Source organism: Pan troglodytes, chromosome 6 (genome assembly GCF_028858775.2).
Source record: "Pan troglodytes isolate AG18354 chromosome 6, NHGRI_mPanTro3-v2.0_pri, whole genome shotgun sequence".
Lineage (NCBI taxonomy): Eukaryota > Metazoa > Chordata > Mammalia > Primates > Hominidae > Pan > Pan troglodytes.
Genome location: NC_072404.2, coordinates 109,677,004 through 109,696,609, shown reverse-complemented (window position 1 = coordinate 109,696,609; position 19,606 = coordinate 109,677,004). Strand labels below are relative to the sequence as shown.

The window sequence follows — 19,606 nt, the reverse complement described above, 5'->3', positions numbered from 1 at the left end:
GTGGGTGGATCACGAGGTCAGGAGATTGAGACCATCCTGGCTAACATGGTGAAACCCCATCTCTACTAAAAATACAAAAAAAAAAATTGCCAGGCGTGGTGGTGGGCGCCTGTGGTCCCAGCTACTCGGGAGGCTGAGGCAGGAGAAAGTCATGAACCCGGGAGGCGGAGCTTGCAGTGAGCCGGGATCGCGCCACTGCACTCCAGCCTGGGCAACAGCAAAACTCTGTCTCAAAAAAAAAAAAAAAAAATGGAGTTCGAGACCAGCCTGACCAACATGGAGGAACCCCGTCTCTACTAAAAATAAAAAATTAGCTGGGTGTGGTGGCACATGCCTGCAATCCCAGCTACTCGGGAGGCCGAGGCAGGAGAATCGCTTGAACCCGGGAGGTGGAGGTTGCAGTGAGCCAAGATCGCGCCACTGCACTCCAGCCTGGGGGACAGAGTGAGACTCCGTCTCCAAAGAAAAAAAAAAAAAGAGTAAAGACCCATTTTACAAGCAAGAAAGCAAGCAGACATTAACTTGCCCAGAGTTAGTGAGTGACAACCAAGCCAGAACGGAAAGTAGGAAATGCTCTCAAGGCGCCTCTAGCCTAAATAAGGAGAAAGTGCTGCCGGAAAGTAATGGGAGAAGATGGTATACCACCATATGTGGCCTAGGACAGTCTGAGAAGACTCTCAGGGGGCTGTGGCAGGATTTGGGGTGGGCCTAGGGGCTGCAGTATGAGACTAGGAGGACAACTGTACCCCTCATCTCCTTGGACGCTCTGCTTCAGAAGGAGAGTTTAGTTTTTGTTTGCTTGCTTTTCTCGAGGTAGTCTCGCTCTGTCCCCAGGCTGGAGTGCAGTGGCGCGATTTTGGCTCACTGCAACCTCCACCGCCCAGGTTCAAGCGATTCTTCTGCCTCAGCCTCGTGAGTAGCTGGGATTACAGGCATGCACCACCACACCCAGCTAATTTTTTTTTGTATTTTTAGTAGAGACAGGGTTTCACCATGTTGGCAAGGCTGGTCTTGAGCTCCTGACCTCAGATGATCCTCTTGCCTCGACCTCCCAAAGTGCTGGGATTACAGGCGTGAACTACTGCACCTGGCCCACTGGCTAGTTTTGGGGATTTTTTGTTTTTTTTTTTGTTTTGTTTTGAGATGGAGTCTTGCTCTGTTGTCCAGACTGGAGTGTAGTGGCATGATCTCAGCTCACTGCAACCTCCACCTCCTGGGTTCAAGCGATTCTCCTGCCTCAGCCTCCTGAGTAGCTGAGACTACAGGCATGCACCGCTATGCCCAGCTAATTTTTGTATTTTTAGTAGAAACAGGGTTTCACCATGTTGGCCAGGCTGGTCTCGAACTCCTGACCTCAAGTGATCCACCTGCCTCAACCTTCCAAAGTTCCAAAGTGCTGGGATTATAGGCGTGAACCACCGCGCACAGCCCACTGGCTAGTTTTTGTGTTTTTTTGTAGAGGAGTCTCACTATGTTGCCTATGCTGGTCTGGAACTCCTGGCCTCAAGCAGTCCTCCCACCTTGGCCTCCTAAAGTGTTGGGATTACAGGCGTGACCCCGGAAGAAGGATGCTGGCTCTGGCATGGGGAATGAAGGCTGGTGCCCTGTCACCCCCGTTCTGCAAACCTCCAGCGCTGCAAACATTGCCTCCCACCAAAGGGCCTCTTCTGCCACTCTTAAAATGAGCCAGGGTGCGTGTTCACTGGCAGCTTTGATAGTTAGAAGCTAGCAGCTGGCCATGGTTCAGTGGATGCTGGGTCTTTCCTGGGAGGGCAAGGGATGGCTTGTAAATGACATTAGCCAGCAGAGTTCCTTGTTCAATGTGAACGTTGTTAAGAGATTCTTGGTCTGAGCACAGTGGCTCATGCCTGTAATCCCAGCCCTTTGGGAGGCTGAGGCAGGTAGATTGCTTGAGCCCAGGAGTTCAAGCAGGTTGGGCAACATGGCAAAGCCCCGTCTCTACAAACAATACAAAAATTAATCTGGTGTGGTGGCACATGGCTGTGGTCCCAGCTACTCGGTGGGCTGATCACTTGAGCCTGGGAGGTTGAGGCTGCAGTGAGCCATGATTGTACCACTGCACTCCAGCCTGGGTGATAGAGCAACACCCTGTCTCAAAAAAAGAAAAAAAGGTCTTGGCTCAAATGGATGCAGTATGTCTGTGTGGCAGACAGAGGGGTTTGTACATGTGTATATTCTGATTTTTTACGTGTGTGTGTGACTGAGTCTTGTTCTGTCACCCCTGTTGGGAGTGCAGTTACACAATCTCTGCTCACTGCAACCTCCACCTCCTGGGTTCAAGCAATTCTCATGCCTCAGCCTCCTGAGTAGGTGGGATTACAGGCACTCAACACCACGCCCGGCTAATTTTTATATTTTTAGTACAGACAAGGTTTCACCCATGTTGGCCAGGCTGGTCTTGAACTCCTGACCTCAAGTCATCTGCCTGCCTTGGCCTCCCAAAGTACTGGGATTACAGGCATGAGCCACCGTACCTGGCCTCTTTTAAGTATTTAATGAGCACTGTGTGCAGTGCTAGGTGTCCTGACAGATTCAGAATAACGTTAGAAGCCTCTGGGTAATGGGTAGAAGCTTAGACTTGGAGTTAGAGGGGCCCAGTGCTTATCTAGGCTCCACATCACCAGCCCTCACCCATCACAGTCCCCTTGTCTGTGAACTGGGGACAGCGGTACATCATTGTGGTGCATGCCACGCGTGGCAAGGCATGGTCAGCAGGCAGTGACTGATCAAAAGGTGGAGAGGTGGCCGGGCAAGGTGGCTGACACCTGTAATCCCAGCACTTTGGGAGGCCGAGGCAGGCAGATCACTTGAGGTCAGGAGTTTGAGACCAGCCTGCCCAACATGGTGAAACCCCTTCTCTACTAAAAATACAAAAAAAAAAAAAAAAAAAAAGCCAGGCATGGTGGTACGCACCTGTAGTCCCAGCTACTCAGGAGGCTGAGACATGAGAATCACTTGAACCCGGGAGGCAGAGGTTGCAGTGAGCCGAGATCGCGCCACTGCACTCCAGCCTGGGCAACAGAGTAAGACACTCTCCCTCAAAAAAAAAGCAGCAGCAGCTCTGGGTTCTTCCCAGGGTGGAGGCTGTGAGCAGGGCGGGTAGACCAATCCATCAGACAGGCTGCCTGCTCCTGGCCAGCTGCTGATTGACCTGAAATCCTCCAGCCAGCAGCAGCCGCCTCTTCCCCCACACCCATGTTTCCAGCTGGTCTCAGGCCTGGGCTTATCCCCAAGACCACTCTGGGTCTCGTCCAAACCTGCCAAGAGACTCCTAGTGGCAGAGTCTTGGTTATGTCAGCACCCCCTCAAGGTGCACATATGCACCCCAGCACTTCACCACCTCGGAGGCTATATCAGCAGCCGCTTCCGCTGGTGAGGACAGAGCCAGGATTGGCCCCTCGGAGTCCGAAGCCTGCGGCTTTGATAAGAGACAGGCCTCCCACTGCTCAAGACTGGGGCCGCCTTTTCCCATTTCTGTGCAGCTGCCTGCCTCTCTAGCCACCCACTGGCTGACCACTGGTCCTTCTCAGCCAGCGGGACCAATGGGCTCCCTGGGCTGTGGTCACCATGGTGACCAGAGCTGGGCAGGTAGGAACAGGCATGGGCCTCACTCAATTTCCCTCCTCTCAGGCCATCTTGCCTGCCAGCAGAGCCCAGCTCGTCTTTCCCCAGGAATCTTCATCATCACAGCTGCCTTAGCTCACCCATCTCTGAGCCCCTCTCTCCCTTTTTATCGATTTATTTTTTGAGATAGGGTCTGGCTGTGTCACCTAGGCTGGAGTGCAGTGGTGCAGTCATAGCTCACTGCAGCCTTGAAATCCCAGACTCAAGCGATCCTCCCACCTCAGCCTCCCAAGTGTCTGGGACCACAGGCATGTGCCACCACGCCTGGCTCATTTATTTTTTATTTTTTTAGAGATGGGGTCTCACTACGTTCTCCAGGCTGGTCTCAAATTCCTGGTCTCAAGCGATCCTCCCACCTTGGCCTCCCAAAGCAATGAGAGTACAGGCGTGAGCCACTGCCTCCAGCCTCAGCACCTCTCTTTTTAGCCCCCTATTTTCTTAGGGACTTGGTAGTTTTCATTTGGTGCCCAAAATAGAGCCTGGGTTCTTGAGCCAGACCCACACTGGAATCCTGGCTCTGTTACTTCCTAAGTGATCTTCGGCAAATCACTGAGCCTTCCAGGTCCAGAGTTTCTGGACCGTTGAGTGTACAGTGAGCAAAATAACCCTGCCTTGGCCAGGCGCGGTGGCTCACGCTTGTAATCCCAGCCCTTTGGGAGACCAAGGTGGGTGGATCACTTGAGGCCAGGAGTTTGAGACCAGCCAGGCCAACGTGGTGAAACCCCGTCTTTACCAAAAATACAAAAATTAGCCGGGCATGGTGGTGGGTGCCTCTAATCCCAGCTACTCGGGAGGCCGAGGCAGGAGAATTGCTTGAACCAGGAGGCAGAGGTTGCAGTGAGCCAAGATCATGCCAATGCACTCCAGCCTGGGTGACAGAGTGAGGCTCCATCTCAAAAAAAAAAAAAAATCCTGCCTCCTTGTGGGATGCAGTGTCAGAGTTCACCTCCCTGTGCCGTGCCCCCTCCCCACTCAGGGCCTGGCACTAGGTGGGTTTATGCAGGTGCCTGGTGATGTATGAAGAGCCCCAAATGCAGCCTGGGCTCGAGTCTGCGGCTGTGTGTGGTCACACATAGTGTGTGCCTGTGTCCCACGTTCAGGGCTACTCAGGGACTCTGTCTGTAGGACAGGGTGGAAGGGATGGCTCCAGCGTTTGGATTCTGGGTTTTCATGAGCTAGGTAAGGAGGCTTAGCAGTTGCTGCTGCTGTGGACTCCCCCGCCTGCCGAAGCCATTGCCAGCCCCTGGGACTTCCAGGCTCTCAGGAGGGACATGGGTGACAGTCACTGCCCCCCATGATGCAGCCTCTTCAGGGACCCTCCTGGAGTTGCCTGTTCTTCCAGAGAAGCCCAATGTGCAGGGCTGGCTGAAGGGGGAAGAGAAACCCCAAAGCCCCACCCAGAGCCTTCCTGGGAGGTCTCCAGGAACCCAGTTTGAAAGCCAGTTGCACGCGAGACAATGGGCGTGATGACAGCATCAGACCCACAAAAGGGTTGTAAGAACTAAAGATAAGGGCATTACCCACTACTGATGCCATCGTTTTACGGCTGAGGAAACTGAGGCTCGGCACAGATCAACCACTTGCCCACATGGCTCCTACTCTGCTAAGCTGCTGGGGATGTCCTGTGTCATCTGAGGGCCTTCCCTGCCCAGTCCTCCCAGGAAGCAGCCTTTGATTCAAATCCCATCCTGTTGAAGGCCGAGCACAGTGGCTCACGCCTGTAATCCTAGTGCTTTGGGAGGCCAAGGCAGGAGGACCCCTTGAGATCAGGAGTTCGAGACCAGCCAGACCAACATGGGAAAATGCCATCTCTACTAAAAATACAAAAATTAGCTGGGTGTGATGGTGCATACCTGTAATCTCCACTATTCAAGAATCACTTGAACCCAGGAGGTGGAGGTTGCAATGAGCCGAGATTGCACCACTGCACTCCAGCCTGGGCGACAGAGCAAGACTCTCTCAAAAAACAATCCCATCCGGCCAGGTGCGGTGGCTCACGCCTCTAATCCCAGCACTTTGGGAGGCTGACGCAGGCGGATTACGAGGTCAAGAGATTGAGACCATCCTGGCCAACATGGTGAAACCCCGTCTCTATTAAAAATACAAAAATTAGCCAGGCATGGTGGCACGTGCCTGTAATCCCAGCTACTTGGGAGGCCGAGGCAGGAGAATCGCTTGAACCAGGAAGTCAGAGGTTGCAGTGAGCCGAGATCGCGCCACTCCAGGCACTCCAGCCTGGTGACAGAGCAAGACTGTCTCAAAAAAAAAAAAAAAAATCCTGTTGGAAAGTGAGGCAAGGCACAGGGTGGAGCTGGCCCCAGAGCCTCACTCTCCACCTCTCTGGCCTACCTTGCCCTGCCCTTGGGACAGCTGGAACCTCAGCAGTCACAGGGCTGCCTTCTGTGTCTCCCTCCAGAGCTGCCCTCCTCGGAGCACCTGAGTGTGGCGGATGCCACCTGGTTGGCCCTGAACGTGGTGTCCGGCAGTGGCAGCTTCTCCAGCTCCCAGCCTATTGGCGTGACCAAGATCACCAAGTCAGTCATCGCCCCACTGGCTGACCAGAACATATCTGTGTTCATGCTGTCCACGTATCAGACAGACTTCATCCTGGTGAGCTGACCATCACAGACACGCCTTGCACACTCAGGCCCGCCTCTGACACACACACTCCCATCTCCCACCCCTTGCAGCCTTGCCCTTCCACGCTATTCCAGGGTGGGGGCAGAGTCTCAGGGTGAGAGGTCGGTGCCCCAGGGCCACCAGGCACACACAGCCTCAACTTCTTGCCCCTAGGTGCGCAAGCAGGACCTGCCCTTTGTCACCCACACGTTGTCATCAGAGTTCACCATCCTGTGGTCAGTGGCGAGACTGTGGCAGCCGAGAACCTCGGCATCACCAGTGGCTTCGTGAAGCCCAAGCTGGGTGAGCTGGGGGCGGGGGTTTGTGCGGGGAAACCTCACGAAGTTACCAGGCCAAGCCATAGACCAGCCTTGCTCTCAGCACGGGCTTCTGCCCACTGAGCATGAATGGAGTGCCAGGCAGAACGGGATGCAAAGGGCAAGGTGTGGTGGCTCATGCTTGTAAACCCAGCACTTTGGGAGGCCGAGGCAGGCAATTCACCTGAGGTCAGGAGTTTGAGACAAGCCTGACCAACATGGAGAAACCCGGTCTCTACTAAAAATACAAAATTAGCTGGGTGTGGTGGTGCATATTTGTAATTCCAGCTACTGAGGAGGCCGAGGCAGGAGAATCACTTGAACCCAGGAGGCGGAGGTTGCGGTGAGCCGAGATTGTGCCATTGCACTCCAGTCTGGACAACAAGAACAAAACTCCATCTCAAAAAAAAAAAAAAAATGTGATGGAACGGTCCTGGGCAGGCCCTGCTGCCGTGTCTAGCAAGGGTGGTGGACGTGCATGCATACAGCAATGGCCAGAGGCCACTCCTGCTGCAATCCCAGGTGTCAGGGTGGGTTTCCCTGGGCAGGGACTGTGGTGCTGAAGCCTGGAACACAGGTAGGAACGGAGCCAGGTGGTGCCGTTTGGGAAGGGCATCCCAGGCAGCCAGCACAGCATGTGCAAAGGCCCAGGGGCCTGAGAGTGAGATGGGAGAATCAGGACGGTGGTAATTGGTGGTAGAGGCTGGAGAAGCAGCAGTGAATGAGTCTCTCAGGGCCTGCGGCTGAGCCCTCCCCAGCCCTCTTCCCAGGCCCTGCACTCACCAGAGCTGCTGCTTTCAGTCCCAGCCTCAGTGCCTGACATCTTTGTGCTCTTACAGTCCAGATGCCGGTCATCCACCCACTGTCCAGCCCGAGCAACAGGTTCTGTGTCACCAGCCTGGACCCTGACACGCTGCTTGCTGTTGCCACACTCCTCATGGATGTCATGTCCTACTTCAATGGGTAGGGCTGCCTTGGGCATGAGGGGTCGCCAGGTGGACCAGGGGGAGGCACGGCTCTGCCTAGGAGTCTTAGTCTGACGGGGGAGGCTTTGCCAGGAGCTCATCTGAGGGAAGAGACACAGACCTTCCCTGGAGCTAGTCTGAGCGGGGAGACATGGACCCACCCCGGAGCTAATCTGAGTGGGAAGGCAAGGACCCGTTCCAGAGCTAGTCTGAGCAGGGAGACAAAGACCCGCCCCAGAACTAGTCTGAGATGGGAGACATGGACCTGCCCCGGAGCTAGTCTGAGGTGGGAGACACAGACCCGCCCCGGAGCTAGTCTGATGGGGGAGACACGGACCCACCCCAGAGCTAGTTTAAATGGGGAGACACAGACCTGCCCTGGAGCTAGTCTGAGGTGGGAGACATGGACCTGCCCCAGAGATAGTCTGAAGGGGGAGACACGGACCAGCCCCAAAGCTGGTCTGAGGTGGGAGACAGGGACCTGCCCCGGAGCTAGTCTGAGGTGGGAGACACGGACCCACCCTGGAACTAGTTTGGGGTGGGAGACACGGACCCGCCCTGGAACTAGGCTGAGGGGGAGACACAGCTCTACCAAGCAGAAAGGTTGGCTCTGGATGGAACATTTTGTGGGGAGTCCCCCATGTCTGTGAAGGCCTCTGCCTTCCCCGAGAGGAGGTGGGGGAAGTGATTGAGGGAAGATTTCAGGTGAGTCCCCCTACTCTCCACACCCTGCCTAATGCCAGCTGTGGAAGGAGGGCATCAGGACCCCAGCCCAGGCCACAGCAGGGAGCCCAGCAGAGGGAAGCCAGGTCAAACCACAGGGACTTCTCTCAGGCCGAAGCCCCAGGAACCCTTGCTGTTGTCCTAGGACATGGTGGGATTGGAGCAGAGACCATCCCACTGGGATCCCCCAGCCCTATCTAGGCAGCCACAGGTGTCCCTCAGGAAGCTCCCCCAACCCCCCCGCCACTCTGAGAAGCCATGACAGATCTCTAAGATTGGGACACTGCCCTCTCCCTGGGCCAACCCCAGCCCTGCAATGAGGCCCCAACCCACTCTGGTTCTCACCTGGCTTCTGCCTCCCAGGGGTGGAGACTGTCTCCCCACTCTCTTCACCCCCAAAGAAGAAGCACAGCCGAGGCCGACATCAGAGAAACTGTGTTGCTGACTTAGTTGCAGCAGGAAATGACTGAAATGGGGTAACTGTCACTCACACACTCACACCTGTGCCCACACACGCACACACACAGACCACATCCGCAGCAGGTGGGCCTGGCCAGACACCTATGGGACACTTATTGGAGGCCCAAGAATTAAAGTAAGGGGGTGACACCCAGGAGGCCTGGGAGGGGGAAAGCCCAGTGGCCTCATGGTCTCTCTCATCGAACTCCTAAGGGTCCTTCCATGGCCCTGGGCCCCCGAGGGTCAGGGAAAAGAGTGAGGCCGGGACCAGTGTGAGGAGGCCTCTCCCCTGCCTGAGCGTAGAGTCCATTCTCAACAGAGACAAAGCTGCCACGTGCAGGGATGGGTGTGGAGGCCCAGGCGGCAGGGCCCTGGGGCTGGTGTGCAGCGTGGGTGGGGAGTGACGCCCACCAGGACGGCCCCCCATGGGGGTGAGCTGTGTCCAAAGTAGCTGGGCGGCAGCTGGTGTTGATAGTGGCATAAGTGACGTGAAGAGCAGCCTGGGAGGCCTGGCTTGCTGCCTGCGCGGGGGAAGGAGGGTCAAGTGAGTCTGCACAGCTTGGGCCCAGCCCTGGCCCCCCTGCCCCTGCCCCTGTCACCTCATCCCCAAAGCAGGTCCCCTCCTCACCCATGCTCGTGCTCTCGGTGCCTGGGGGCTGGTGCGGGACGGCTGGAGCCTAGGGGCAGGGCTGGGAGAGAGCGAGGATGGTCAGAGCTCTGCAGGGCATGTGGCCAGCCCAGTGTCAGGGGGATGTGGACAGGGACCAGGTCTCACCGGTGCTTCTGTCGGCGCAGCAGATGAAGGAGGTAGACACAGCCAAAGAGGAGGACTCCTGAGACCCCCAAGATCCCGGCCAGGTCTGCCCGCAGAATGGGGGCAGGAGTCGGCGGGGCAGAGAGCCCTGGACACGGAGACAAGAATCAGATGGGTGGCCAGTTCCCGAGCCCCTCCCTGCCCTCCTGGACCCCTCGCCCCAGCCCCACCTGGGTCTGAGCTGGGCGGGAGGCTCCCACAGGCCTCCCAGGAGCCCTCAGGGAAGGATGCAAACTTGCAGCAGAAGGTGGTGTTGGCGCAGGGGCTGCTGGCCCCAGAGCCTTCCAGGATGAGAGAGACACTGCTCTGGGTTTCCCAGCGGGCCTGGCGAGCAGGGGCCCATTGCCGGATGCCACGTTCTGGGTGCAACACAGCCAGCGTGGTCCCCCCAGCACCGTCGGGGCCTCCCCAGCTCACAGTCACCAGGGAGATGGAGCCAGACCCCAGGAACCCACAACGGATGGTGAAGGACGAGAGCTTGGTGGCCTCCATCCGAACTTGCACCCACACCTCCGGGGTCCCTGTGGAACAGCAGCAAGGTGGGTGGGCTGTCGTCCTACATCACCCTCCCTGCAGCCCCTGCCCCTCTCTGGTGCCGGCACTCACCCGCAGTGACACACAAGGTCAGCAGCACCCAGGGCAGGACCAGGGTCCGGTGCCCCATGGCCCCCTCCAGTCCAGGTTCTGGGGGCTGCAGGGCCAGCACCTGTGCCTCTGTTCTCATCGCAGGAAGTCTTCATGTTGTCAGCAGCCAAACAGCCACTTCCTTCTCTCCTCTCACACCTTCCCCAGAGGTGGTGAGCACAAAGTGGCTGATTCCCTTCTTAAAGTGACAGTGAGGGCCCACTTAGTCCCCAAGGCTGTGCTTCCGGGTAACAAGGCAGGGCGGCACAGGTGGGTGAGAACCCAGCCCTGGCTAGGCCTGGGGAGGCCAGGGGAGGGGCAGAGAAGCTGTCAGGGGCTAGAAGGACTCCCCTTCCCCGGACAGCAAGGGGTGCCGGGCTTCCCTAGGAAAGGGCTCTGTCCTGCCCCTCACCCAGCTAAGGAATCTGGGAGGAGAAAGCCCCTGGGAGTGGGAAGCCAGCAGGGAGGACCTGAGAGCCAGCCCAGCATGCATGACCCACTACCAATCTGATGTGGGTCCCACGCTTACACCTGCAATGCAGGCCTCCCCCACAACCCCCAGCCTGGCTCGCCCACTACCCACTCATACCTCCTGATCTACCCTGAATGCACCCCATACTGGGCTCTGCCCCAGGCGCTGTCTCCTCGTCATAGGTGATGGCAACTGGCTTCTGGCTGCTCGGGCCCAAAGCACAGCCACCAGTGCCTCTTCCCTTTCACTTCCAACGCACCAAGATTGTGTCAGCAAACGGCAGTCCTCTGCCCTGGCAGTGCAGAAGCCAGGAGTTGAACCCATGTCTCTCACCAGGTTAAGCTGCCTCGCTAAGTTCGGATGTGACCTCAGAAACAGAGGCTACTCCAGCAATACAAGATGCTTTATTTTTCGGCTTCTACCTATGCCACCCAATCCCTTCACTGGGCCTAACTTAGTGAATCAAATTAAGTATATTTCCCTCCAAGTTTCCCCAGGATTCTGGGCTCCTTTGCACACTACAGGTTTTCTCTAAACGCCCCGGGTTTATCTATCCTTTGGTGAATTTTCAACTCTTCTTATTTCTCTGCCCTGTCCTGACCAAAAATCTTCAGTGCCTGTTTCTCTCTGCCATCCAAATCCCACACACATCTAGGGGTGAATCGGTGAATCTGCGCTGATGAGTGACACGTTTTGTGAATCCTTTCTAGGATCTCAGTATTTCATCCTATCCGGAGGGAAGGCTCTAAAGAGCTCAAGGAAGACCTCACGATGTCTATGTGTGAGAAGAAACCTTTCACCCCTTCACTATCACACCCCATCATCCAAGCACACACTCCTCTTTCATCCCATAAACCCCGGTCAGTGTCACCTGGAGTTATAAGGATGGGGTGACTTACCTAGTAACTGAAGACGCTCAGTAATCTGAAAAAGAAAAATCCCTTCACTTTATAACTCAGGAGATAACACCAACAGTCACTTCCGGCAGAGCTCATGGCCACAGTGCAAGTTAAAAAAGGTAAAGCCTTATTGAAAATAATCTTAAAACAATTATTCAATATTAACAGACAATGCCCAGCAGCGCCATGTGGGAGGCAAGCCACCCAGCTGCCAAGGCAAGAGACCGAGGGCACAAGCTGTTCCAGTATAATAAAGAAAATACATAGAATAAGAATAGTGATACTAGAAATAGATTATAGCTATGATTATATATATTACTAATCATTAGTTTATAGCATAACTCTTTATTCCAATATTATAATAATCTTTGTTCTACAATTATAACCTAGGAAAAACCAGGCCATACAGAGATAGGAGCTGAAGGGACACGGTGAGAAGTGACCAGAAGGCAGGAGTGTGAACCCTCTGTCACGCCCGGACAGGGCCACTAGAGGGCTCCCTGGTCTAGCGGTAATGCCAGTGCCTGGGAAGGCACCGGTTACTTAGCAGACCTTGGTCTAGCAGTGGTGCCAGTGCCTGGGAAGATAACTTACTTAGCAGACCGGGAAAGGGAGTCTCCCTTTCCCTGGGGGAGTTAGAGAAGACGCTGCTCCACCACCTCTTGTGGAAGGCCTGACATCGGTCAGGCCTGCCCACAGCCATCCGGAGGCCTAACCGTCTCCCTGTGATGCTGTGCTTCAGCAGTCACCCTCCTGTTTCACTTTCATGTTCTGCTCTGTACACCTGGCTCCACCTTCTAGATGGCAGTAGCAGAATTAGTGAAAGTATTAGTCTTTGATCTTTCTGAGAAGAGCATAGAAGAAGTAATGACGTAAGCTGTCCTCTCTCTCTCTCTCCGCCTCGGCTACCTAAAAGGTAAAGACCCCTGTCTGGTGGACACGTGACTCATGTGACCTTATCTATCGATAGAGATGACTCCCACTCCTTACCCTGCCCCTTTTGCCTTGTATACAATAAATAGCAGCGCGGTCAGGCATTCAGGGCCACTACTGGTCTCCGCGTCTAGGTGGTAGTGGTCCCCCGGGCCCAGCTGTCTTTTCTTCTGTCTCTTTGTCTTGTGTCTTCATTTCTACCATCTCTCATCTCCGCACAGGAGGAGAAAAACCCACAGACCTAGTAGGGCTGGACCCTACAGTGCCACCCCTGAAAAGCACTGCTCTGCATCACTTACCAGGCTGGGCAAAGGCCTCCATGCCTGCTACCTAAGCTGGCCTCAGCTTGTCCAGCCTGGCCTGGGCCTGGCCAGTGGGAGGTGCTGCTGAGAAGCCAGAGCCCTGGACTGTCCTGGACAGCCGGCAGGGGGCTTGCTGGCATGAACCCTTCACAGCTGAGCCTGTCAGGGTGGGGCGTGCACAAAAAAGTATCCACAGATGTTGTGCAGCAGAAATAAAAATTCTAACCTTTTAAGACAAAAACACAGTATCGCTTCTTGGCCTTTTGGCCAAGATCAAGTGTAGATAAAAACATTGTAACTCATGATTCCCCTGGAATACGATCAGTATCCTGAGGGAAGAGAGGCAAACCCCCAGCCCATCACCACACACTGCAGCTCACACACTTCAGGTTTTGTGCTCCCAGACAATGCCTGTCCTCATGAGAGCACTGTTGTCTGTGCCGGGAAATCATCCTCTGACCTGTTCACAAGTCTTCTAGATGAAGATTTTCAGCAGGTTTGGATCTATTTAAAAAGCGGTAACTGCAAAGAGGCACCTAATCCACTTGGATTTGCCTGTTTTTGAGAGGTACTCCTGGCAGTTATGAAGGTCATTAAAAGTAAGTATCAGAATAAACTGAACTTTTTTTTTTTTTTTGAAACGGAGTCTTGCTGGGTCGCCAGGCTGGAGTGCAGTGGTGCAATCTCGGTTCACTGCAACCTCCATCTCCCAAATTCAAGCGATTCTCCTGTCCCAGCCTCCCGAGTAGCTGGGACTACAGGCACACGCCACCACACCCAGCTAATTTTGTTGTATTTTTAGTAGAGACAGGGTTTCACCATGTTGGCCAGGATGGTCTCAATCTCTTGACCTCGTGATCTGCCCGCCTTGGCCTCCCAAAGTGCTGGGATTACAGGCCTGAGCCACCGCACCCAGCCCTAAACTGAACTTTCAACTGAACTTCAGAAAATGTTGAACCATGATTTTAAAAAATGTTTCTCACTTTGCTCTAAGCCCTTTTTTAAGAGCAAAAAAGCATTTTGCAGTGTTAATCAATGAAATATTTTAAAACTTATTTCATCAACTCATCTGTTACATTTTAAATGTGTATAATATAGAAGAATTAGTATATGTTTATATAACTTACAATTTTTTAAAAAACTGATATAAATGTCCAAACGTTGGGAGTCTTATGACTCTTTTTTTTTTTTTTTTTTGAGACGGAGTCTCGCTCTGTCACCCAGGCTGGAGTGCAGTGGCGCGATCTCGGCTCACTGCAAGCTCCGCCTCCCGGGTTCACGCCATTCTCCTGCCTCAGCCTCCCAAGTAGCTGGGACTACAGGCATGCGTCACCACGCCCGGCTAATTTTTTGTATTTTTAGTAGAGACGGGGTTTCACCGTGTTAGCCAGGATGGTCTCGATCTCCTGACCTCGTGATCCGCCCGCCTCGGCCTCCCAAAGTGCTGGGATTACAGGCGTGAGCCACCGCGCCCGGCCGTCTTATGACTCTTAAGGCCCTGTTCTGGTTGCTATGGCTACATAACAAACCCCTCCAGACTGAGTGCTTTACATCTTATTATGCTCATGGGCTCCACGATCAGGAATTTGGAAAGTGCACAGAAAAGATGGGCTGTCTCTGCTCCCTGATCCCTGGACCTCAGCTGGGAAAACTGAAAAACAGGGAAGGTTGGAATCATCTGACTCCCGTCTGGACTGAGTCTGGCAGCCAACATGGATGTTGGCTGGGACCTCGGTGAGGACTGCTGGCAGGAACACCTACACATGGCCTTTTCCTTCGGCTGCTGGCCTTGCTCACAGAATGGTGACCGGGTTCCAAGTGTGAACCCAGGTACAGGAAGAGACAGGAAATGGAAACTGCCAGTTTCCTTAAAATCTGGGCCCACTAACTAGCATGGCATCATTTCCACCATCTTCTATTAGTCAAGCATCACAAAGCCCATATTCAAGAGGAGACAACCTAGACCCAGCCTCTCAATAAACAGTATCAAAGGCTTTAGAGAGCATGGTGTCAAGCTCCCAGATTCTAAGGCTGTGACTCAACCCAGTGCACTGGGCTGCCTGGCTGTACACAGGTGTCCATATTGATGCAAAGCCCCCAAGCTGCTCTTATCCTCTTGTGAAGCACCCTTAGCTTGGTTAGTATTTAAATAACTCAGGAATCTTTCCCCTCCTGGATTTTGAGAGACCTCCACATCTTCTCCTGTTCTCCCACTCTGTTCCCTCATCCCACAAAACAGGCTCCTTTCCCCAGAACTATTCTACCTGAATACAGGCGAAAGATCGCTCAATGAGTTAGCCTTCCCCCACACCCCAGCTCTGACTCCCCCAGGGCTACCTTTCCAAAAGGAGACTCAACCCAATTTCTTCTAGCTTTCATCTGGGAGGGGCAGGTGGGGGCGGGGAGGGAGAATGAAAGGGGCGAGGTGGTCTTGGCTGAGTGACCTGATCGCAGGAAGTCACGGCTCTTTCTGCACAGATCACTAGCTGGATGGCTGTGTCTGGCCTAGGAGACCACAGTGAGAACCTGTCACTAAAGCAGGTGCCCATGATGGGAAGAACTGGAAATTTTATCTAAAGAGAGAGGCTGAAGTATTCCTTAAACCACAAAAGAAAACAGTGAAAGTACAAAATGACAACAGCCATCTTCAAATACTGCTTGTCAGAGGGACAAGAGAGAACAGAGGTGCTGTGCTGCTCCACAAGGCAAAACAAGAGCAAACAAGTCTGTCTGAATTTCAAGAGGCTGGCCCTGAGGCTGCACTGTGGCAGTCTAGGTGAGAGACGCTGGTGACAATGTGTGGAGGACATAGGCCAGAGAATTTTCTCCACCAAGTCTTGACAGAATTTGGTGAAGAACTAGCTGGAGAAGGCAAGAGTGAAGGTGACATTGTCACTTGGATTTTAGGGTTGGACATTTAGAGTAACTCCTTAGTTTCCTTTTAACTCTCAGATACTGTGATTTGATCAAATTCCAAATTATGACAGGTATCTTTGGGATGAGGATAAAATTTCCTTTGGAAAGAACCCGTGGGTGAAGGCTGCCAGGACACATGGCCTGGCCTGGCTCACGTGGGTGAGACAGGTAGTTTCACAAGGTCCTGCTCCACTCTGCCACCTGTCAGCACAACTTTTACTACTGCAGAGGCTGTGGCCACTAGATAAACTACTCACAGGCAGTCAAACTCTCCCCATCTCTACTGCCTCACCCCACCTCTCAGTTACTAAGCAATACTTTCTGGAAAGCCTGTAGACAAAGCACCTGCGGGGTGTGGAGACACCTATACACTGGGCCATGGGACAAGGCGGACCAAGAACCTGACCTCCATCAGTTTAACGATCTCAAGCCACACCTTGGGAACGTGTGGATTCAAACATGTTTATTGAGCGAATCATTAGGACACAAAATAGGCTGAGAAAGATGTTCCAAAAATCCAGAAAACCATGGGCTATTTCCATTAAACACAGAGGTGCTGCCCTTCTCCACTCCAAACAGAACAGGAAAAAGGCAAGGGGACTGGGCCACAGTGCATTAGGGAGGACAGGGTCTCTCGGCTTCTCTACCCCAGAGGGAAAGGTTAGGTTAGAAAAACAATGCCCAACTCTTTCCCCTCAGAGCCCAGGGCTGAAGCCTGGGGGAATGCTTCATTTTGCTCCTTTTCTCTGCCTTTTCCAAATGGTCACATTCTTGAGGTAGGGAGTGGAGCTGGGGAGGGGCCCAGAGTCCTGTCAGAAATCCTATAATGAGAAAGATGAAAGGAATACACAGGACACAGCAACGGGCCAATGGGCAGACCATCCTCCCCTGGGTTACCCTCAAAGACAGCCCAGAGGGCCACCCTCAGGCTATGGCCTGTCAATTTGATGAGTGCACGGGTTGCCTGCCAGCATTTCCCAAGGATACATAACTCCTCCTGCTCTGGGGACACTCACCTCAATATCCAGCTCTGTAGAATCTAAGAGGTCCAGCCCGCGCTCACTGGTGGAACAGTAGCTACTTGCTTGCTAGAGAGAATGAGGTTAAAAGTCAAAAAGGCCTTTACACACTCCTGTCACTTCGCAAATAAAAAAACCAGTTCCTTTCCCAGCCTCATAAGAACAAATATGGGCAGAGCAGGCCCCTATGGCACCTCCTGGGAGGGAAGTCAGTGTGGGCACGAGGATCAGGCCTGACTGCAGAGCGCTTCTTGGCCTGCTGACTGAGCCCCTTAAATGACTTTGTTTTGGAAACCAGAAAACGGATTTTTTCTGAGATGTTAGGAAATAATATTTTAACAGAGGCCTTGCTCTCTAGTCTCTGGTTTGAAGGTATCAGTTTGGTTTCTCCTTCTGAGCACAAGACTCCCCTGTTCTGTTCTATTCTGTTCTTTTTCCTTCCCTGCAGAGAAGAGAACAGAAGAATAACAGCAGAAGATACACAGCCTGTAATGGACTGAATATCTGTGTCCCCCTAAACCCACATATTGAAATCCTTCCCCCAGTGTGATGCTGTTTGGAAGTGGGGCCTTTGGGAGGTGATTGGTTCATAGGGGTGCAGCCCTCATGGATGGATGAATGCCCTTCTAAGCCCAGGCCAGAGGGCTAGCTTGCTGTTTCTCCTCCAGGTGAGGATACAACTAGAAGCCAGCAGTCTACAGGCTGGAAGAAGGCCCTCACCAGAACCCAACCCTTGGACTTCAGCCTCCAGAACTGTGAGAAATACATATCTGCTGTTTCTAAGACACCAGTCTATGGAATTCTGTTACAGTAGCTTGAACTCAGACATAGCCCTTTTCCATTTATAAGGTGGTTTTACCTTATATTTTATGTAAAAGGTCCATTTTATTTATTTTTGAATTGTTGATTTTTTTTTAAAGAGACACGTGTTTACTATGTTACCCAGGCTGGACTCCAACTCCTGGACTATTGATCCTCCTGTCTCCACCTCCTGAGTTGCTGGAACTACAGGCTAACAGCTCTGTTTTAAAGATGAGAAAATGGGCCCCACGCAGTGGCTCACACCTGTAATCCCAGCACTTAGGGAGGCTGAGGCAGGTGGAGCCACTTGAGGTCAGGTGTTCGAGATTAGCCTGGCCAACATGGCAAAACCCCGTCTCTACTAAAAATACAAAAAAAATTAGCCGGGCGTGATGGTGCGTGCCTGTAATCCCAGCTACTTGGGAGTCTGAGGCAGGAGAATTGCTTGAGCCCAGGAGGCAGAGGTTGCAGTGAGCCGAGACTATGCCACTGCACTCCAGCCTAGGTGACAGAGAGAGACTCTACCTCAAAAAATAAAAATAATTAAAAAATAAAGATGAGAAAATGGAGGCTGAGGAGGGGTAAAGCGCTAACTTGACATGGAGTTGAGGACTAGCACTCATGTCACCTCACTCCAAATGCCAGGCTTTTCCCACTACACCAGCAGCAGTTCCTCCTGGGGAAACAGGCTAGGTTAGAAAGGGAGCGAGGGAAGGGACAGGGAGGGGAAGCCCTCTAGTAGGGAGATGGAGGACAGGGGGTCATGTTTTGGGGGGAGAGACACTGAAGGGGCTGCCACTTGGACTGAATGACCTCCTACCTCCAGCATTAGGACTCCTTCCAATTCCTAGGGGGTTCGGAGGCAACAATATTTATTTAGGGATTGGGAGCGAGAGTGCTATTCCAACCTTCTTTGGTATTTGTAATTTCTTTTCCTTATTCTTTAATAAAAGTAGAGTCCAAGCAAAGTCCAAACCAACATATAACCTGTCCTCCTTTACTCTAGATTCATTCAGCTTTTCGAGACCAGGCATCACCGAGCGGAGAGAGGGGAAACACCCTGGCTTCTCTTTGGCACATCAGCCCCTAGTTCTTGAGAGAGAAGGGCAGGGTGGTCTACTCACCATGTCTGTATCCTGCCGTTCTTCATTTGACTCATCCTGGATTTCTAACTCTTCTTCCTCGTCCTCTTCCATAAGGCTGAGTCTGATGTAGGGGCAAAGAGACTGGCTTTTCAAACTGTTCTTTGAGGACCCCTGAGAGTTTCTCAGACACCCGGGGTGGGGGAAGTGGGGAGCAGTAAGTACAGCATAGTAGGTTTCCCAATTGTGCTGACAGGAAGTGCTTTGTGGCTAAAACAAGTCCAAAAAGTACCCACAGAGAGGCAATGGGTGAGACAGGAATCCCCTCACAGTGGGCGACAGATCTGAAGTGAAGACAGGAGATGATGAGAAAAGCTCACCGCATCAGCTGGTTGCCCAGGCCAGGACCTGAAGGGTTGTGTGGAGTCTGGAAATATTGTGGACCCAAGAACCTTGACCTCTCGGTGCCTGCAACGGGCTGACTGCTGGGAATGAAGCAGGATCAATGATGGGATAAAAATCAAGGGTAAGAAGAGGATGCAAGGCAGCTGGTGTTAATGGGGAGAAAAGCTCAGAGAGATGCATTTTAAAGCTAAACAATGGAGAAGGGTTTGAGAAGAACCCAACAATGTGGGAGTGCTACAGCAGGGAACCATGAAACAGAAACAGCAAGATGGAGGCAGCCAGACACCAAACTGGGAACTCAGACACCCAGATTCCCTCCATGGCCTCACCCCTGGGCAAAATCCAACTCTGAGCCATCTTCTTCCTCCATCTCTTTCAACCCCCACAGGGGCTGCCTGCTCTTCACAGCTGTGGAGGTGAGGGTGGGCGTGGGCGGGATGCTGTTCAGCTGCAGACTTTCTTCCTGGGACGAGGAGACGTCCTCTCTGTTAGGCTTGGCAGGCCCTGCCAAGCAGATGCATACATTAACCACAGCCCAGGGCCTGCGACAGGTGTGCTCTCTTTCCAAGACCTGCCCAGGATTTAGTAAGGGAAAGTCAATCAGGAAGAGA

At 53.2% G+C, this 19,606-nt stretch overlaps 3 protein-coding genes and 2 long non-coding RNA genes across 28 annotated transcripts in view; 3 read left to right on the top strand and 2 right to left on the bottom strand.

Moving 5' to 3' along the window:
* The window catches only part of CASTOR3P (Putative protein CASTOR 3), a 70,488-nt gene that overhangs the window by 42,525 nt on the left and 8,357 nt on the right, over positions 1–19,606 (top strand). The window contains 4 exon segments of the mRNA XM_054656117.2: positions 6,062–6,255; positions 6,439–6,493; positions 6,496–6,567; positions 7,421–7,544. Coding sequence (XP_054512092.2) covers positions 6,062–6,255; positions 6,439–6,493; positions 6,496–6,567; positions 7,421–7,544 — 445 coding nt within the window.
* On the bottom strand, positions 8,694–11,562 carry PVRIG (PVR related immunoglobulin domain containing). 3 transcript variants are annotated; one of them, XM_063814878.1, is made up of 7 exons: positions 11,538–11,562; positions 10,756–10,930; positions 10,149–10,365; positions 9,713–10,063; positions 9,504–9,630; positions 9,357–9,417; positions 8,694–9,249 (listed from the first exon to the last, which is right to left on the bottom strand). In XM_063814878.1, the coding sequence occupies exons 3-7, from the start codon at positions 10,264–10,266 to the stop codon at positions 8,926–8,928; spliced, it is 981 nt and encodes a 326-aa protein (XP_063670948.1). In that variant the 5' UTR covers positions 10,267–10,365; positions 10,756–10,930; positions 11,538–11,562; the 3' UTR covers positions 8,694–8,925. The 3 variants fall into 3 exon arrangements, with proteins under 3 accessions (XP_063670948.1, XP_063670946.1, XP_063670947.1); XM_063814876.1 differs by lacking the exon at positions 10,756–10,930 and having other exon boundaries at positions 10,149–10,464; XM_063814877.1 differs by lacking the exon at positions 10,756–10,930.
* Positions 9,955–11,576, top strand: LOC134810471 (uncharacterized). The gene is made up of 2 exons (XR_010158632.1): positions 9,955–10,081; positions 11,349–11,576. It is a non-coding gene; the product is annotated as an uncharacterized LOC134810471 (long non-coding RNA).
* Positions 15,478–18,973, top strand: LOC129135548 (uncharacterized). The gene is made up of 3 exons (XR_010158633.1): positions 15,478–15,548; positions 17,376–17,462; positions 18,515–18,973. It is a non-coding gene; the product is annotated as an uncharacterized LOC129135548 (long non-coding RNA).
* The window catches only part of STAG3 (STAG3 cohesin complex component), a 36,734-nt gene continuing 33,264 nt past the window's right edge, over positions 16,137–19,606 (bottom strand). For 15 of the 22 annotated variants that reach the window (XM_009453769.4, XM_024357945.3, XM_063814813.1 and 12 more), the window contains 5 exons: positions 19,325–19,499; positions 18,971–19,075; positions 18,633–18,714; positions 16,705–16,776; positions 16,137–16,509 (listed from right to left, as the gene is read on the bottom strand). In XM_009453769.4, the coding sequence (XP_009452044.3) occupies positions 16,501–16,509; positions 16,705–16,776; positions 18,633–18,714; positions 18,971–19,075; positions 19,325–19,499 (443 nt within the window). In that variant the 3' untranslated portion in view covers positions 16,137–16,500. The remainder of the gene's footprint in view (positions 16,510–16,704; positions 16,777–18,632; positions 18,715–18,970; positions 19,076–19,324; positions 19,500–19,606) is intronic. The other 7 variants (XM_024357946.3, XM_519253.7, XM_016957845.3 and 4 more) reach the window with 1 other exon arrangement.

What these genes read in the sequence shown, in the direction of transcription:
- PVRIG (XM_063814878.1), bottom strand. Translation starts at nt 10,266, where the DNA reads ATGAGAACAGAGGCACAGGTGCTGGCCCTGCAGCCCCCAGAACCTGGA. An exon ending in GACCTTGTGTGTCACTGCGG is followed by an intron (nt 10,064 to 10,148) that starts GTGAGTGCCGGC and finishes GCTGTTCCACAG; the next exon opens with GGACCCCGGAGGTGTGGGTG. An exon ending in CTGCGCCGACAGAAGCACCG is followed by an intron (nt 9,418 to 9,503) that starts GTGAGACCTGGT and finishes GCTCTCTCCCAG; the next exon opens with CCCTGCCCCTAGGCTCCAGC.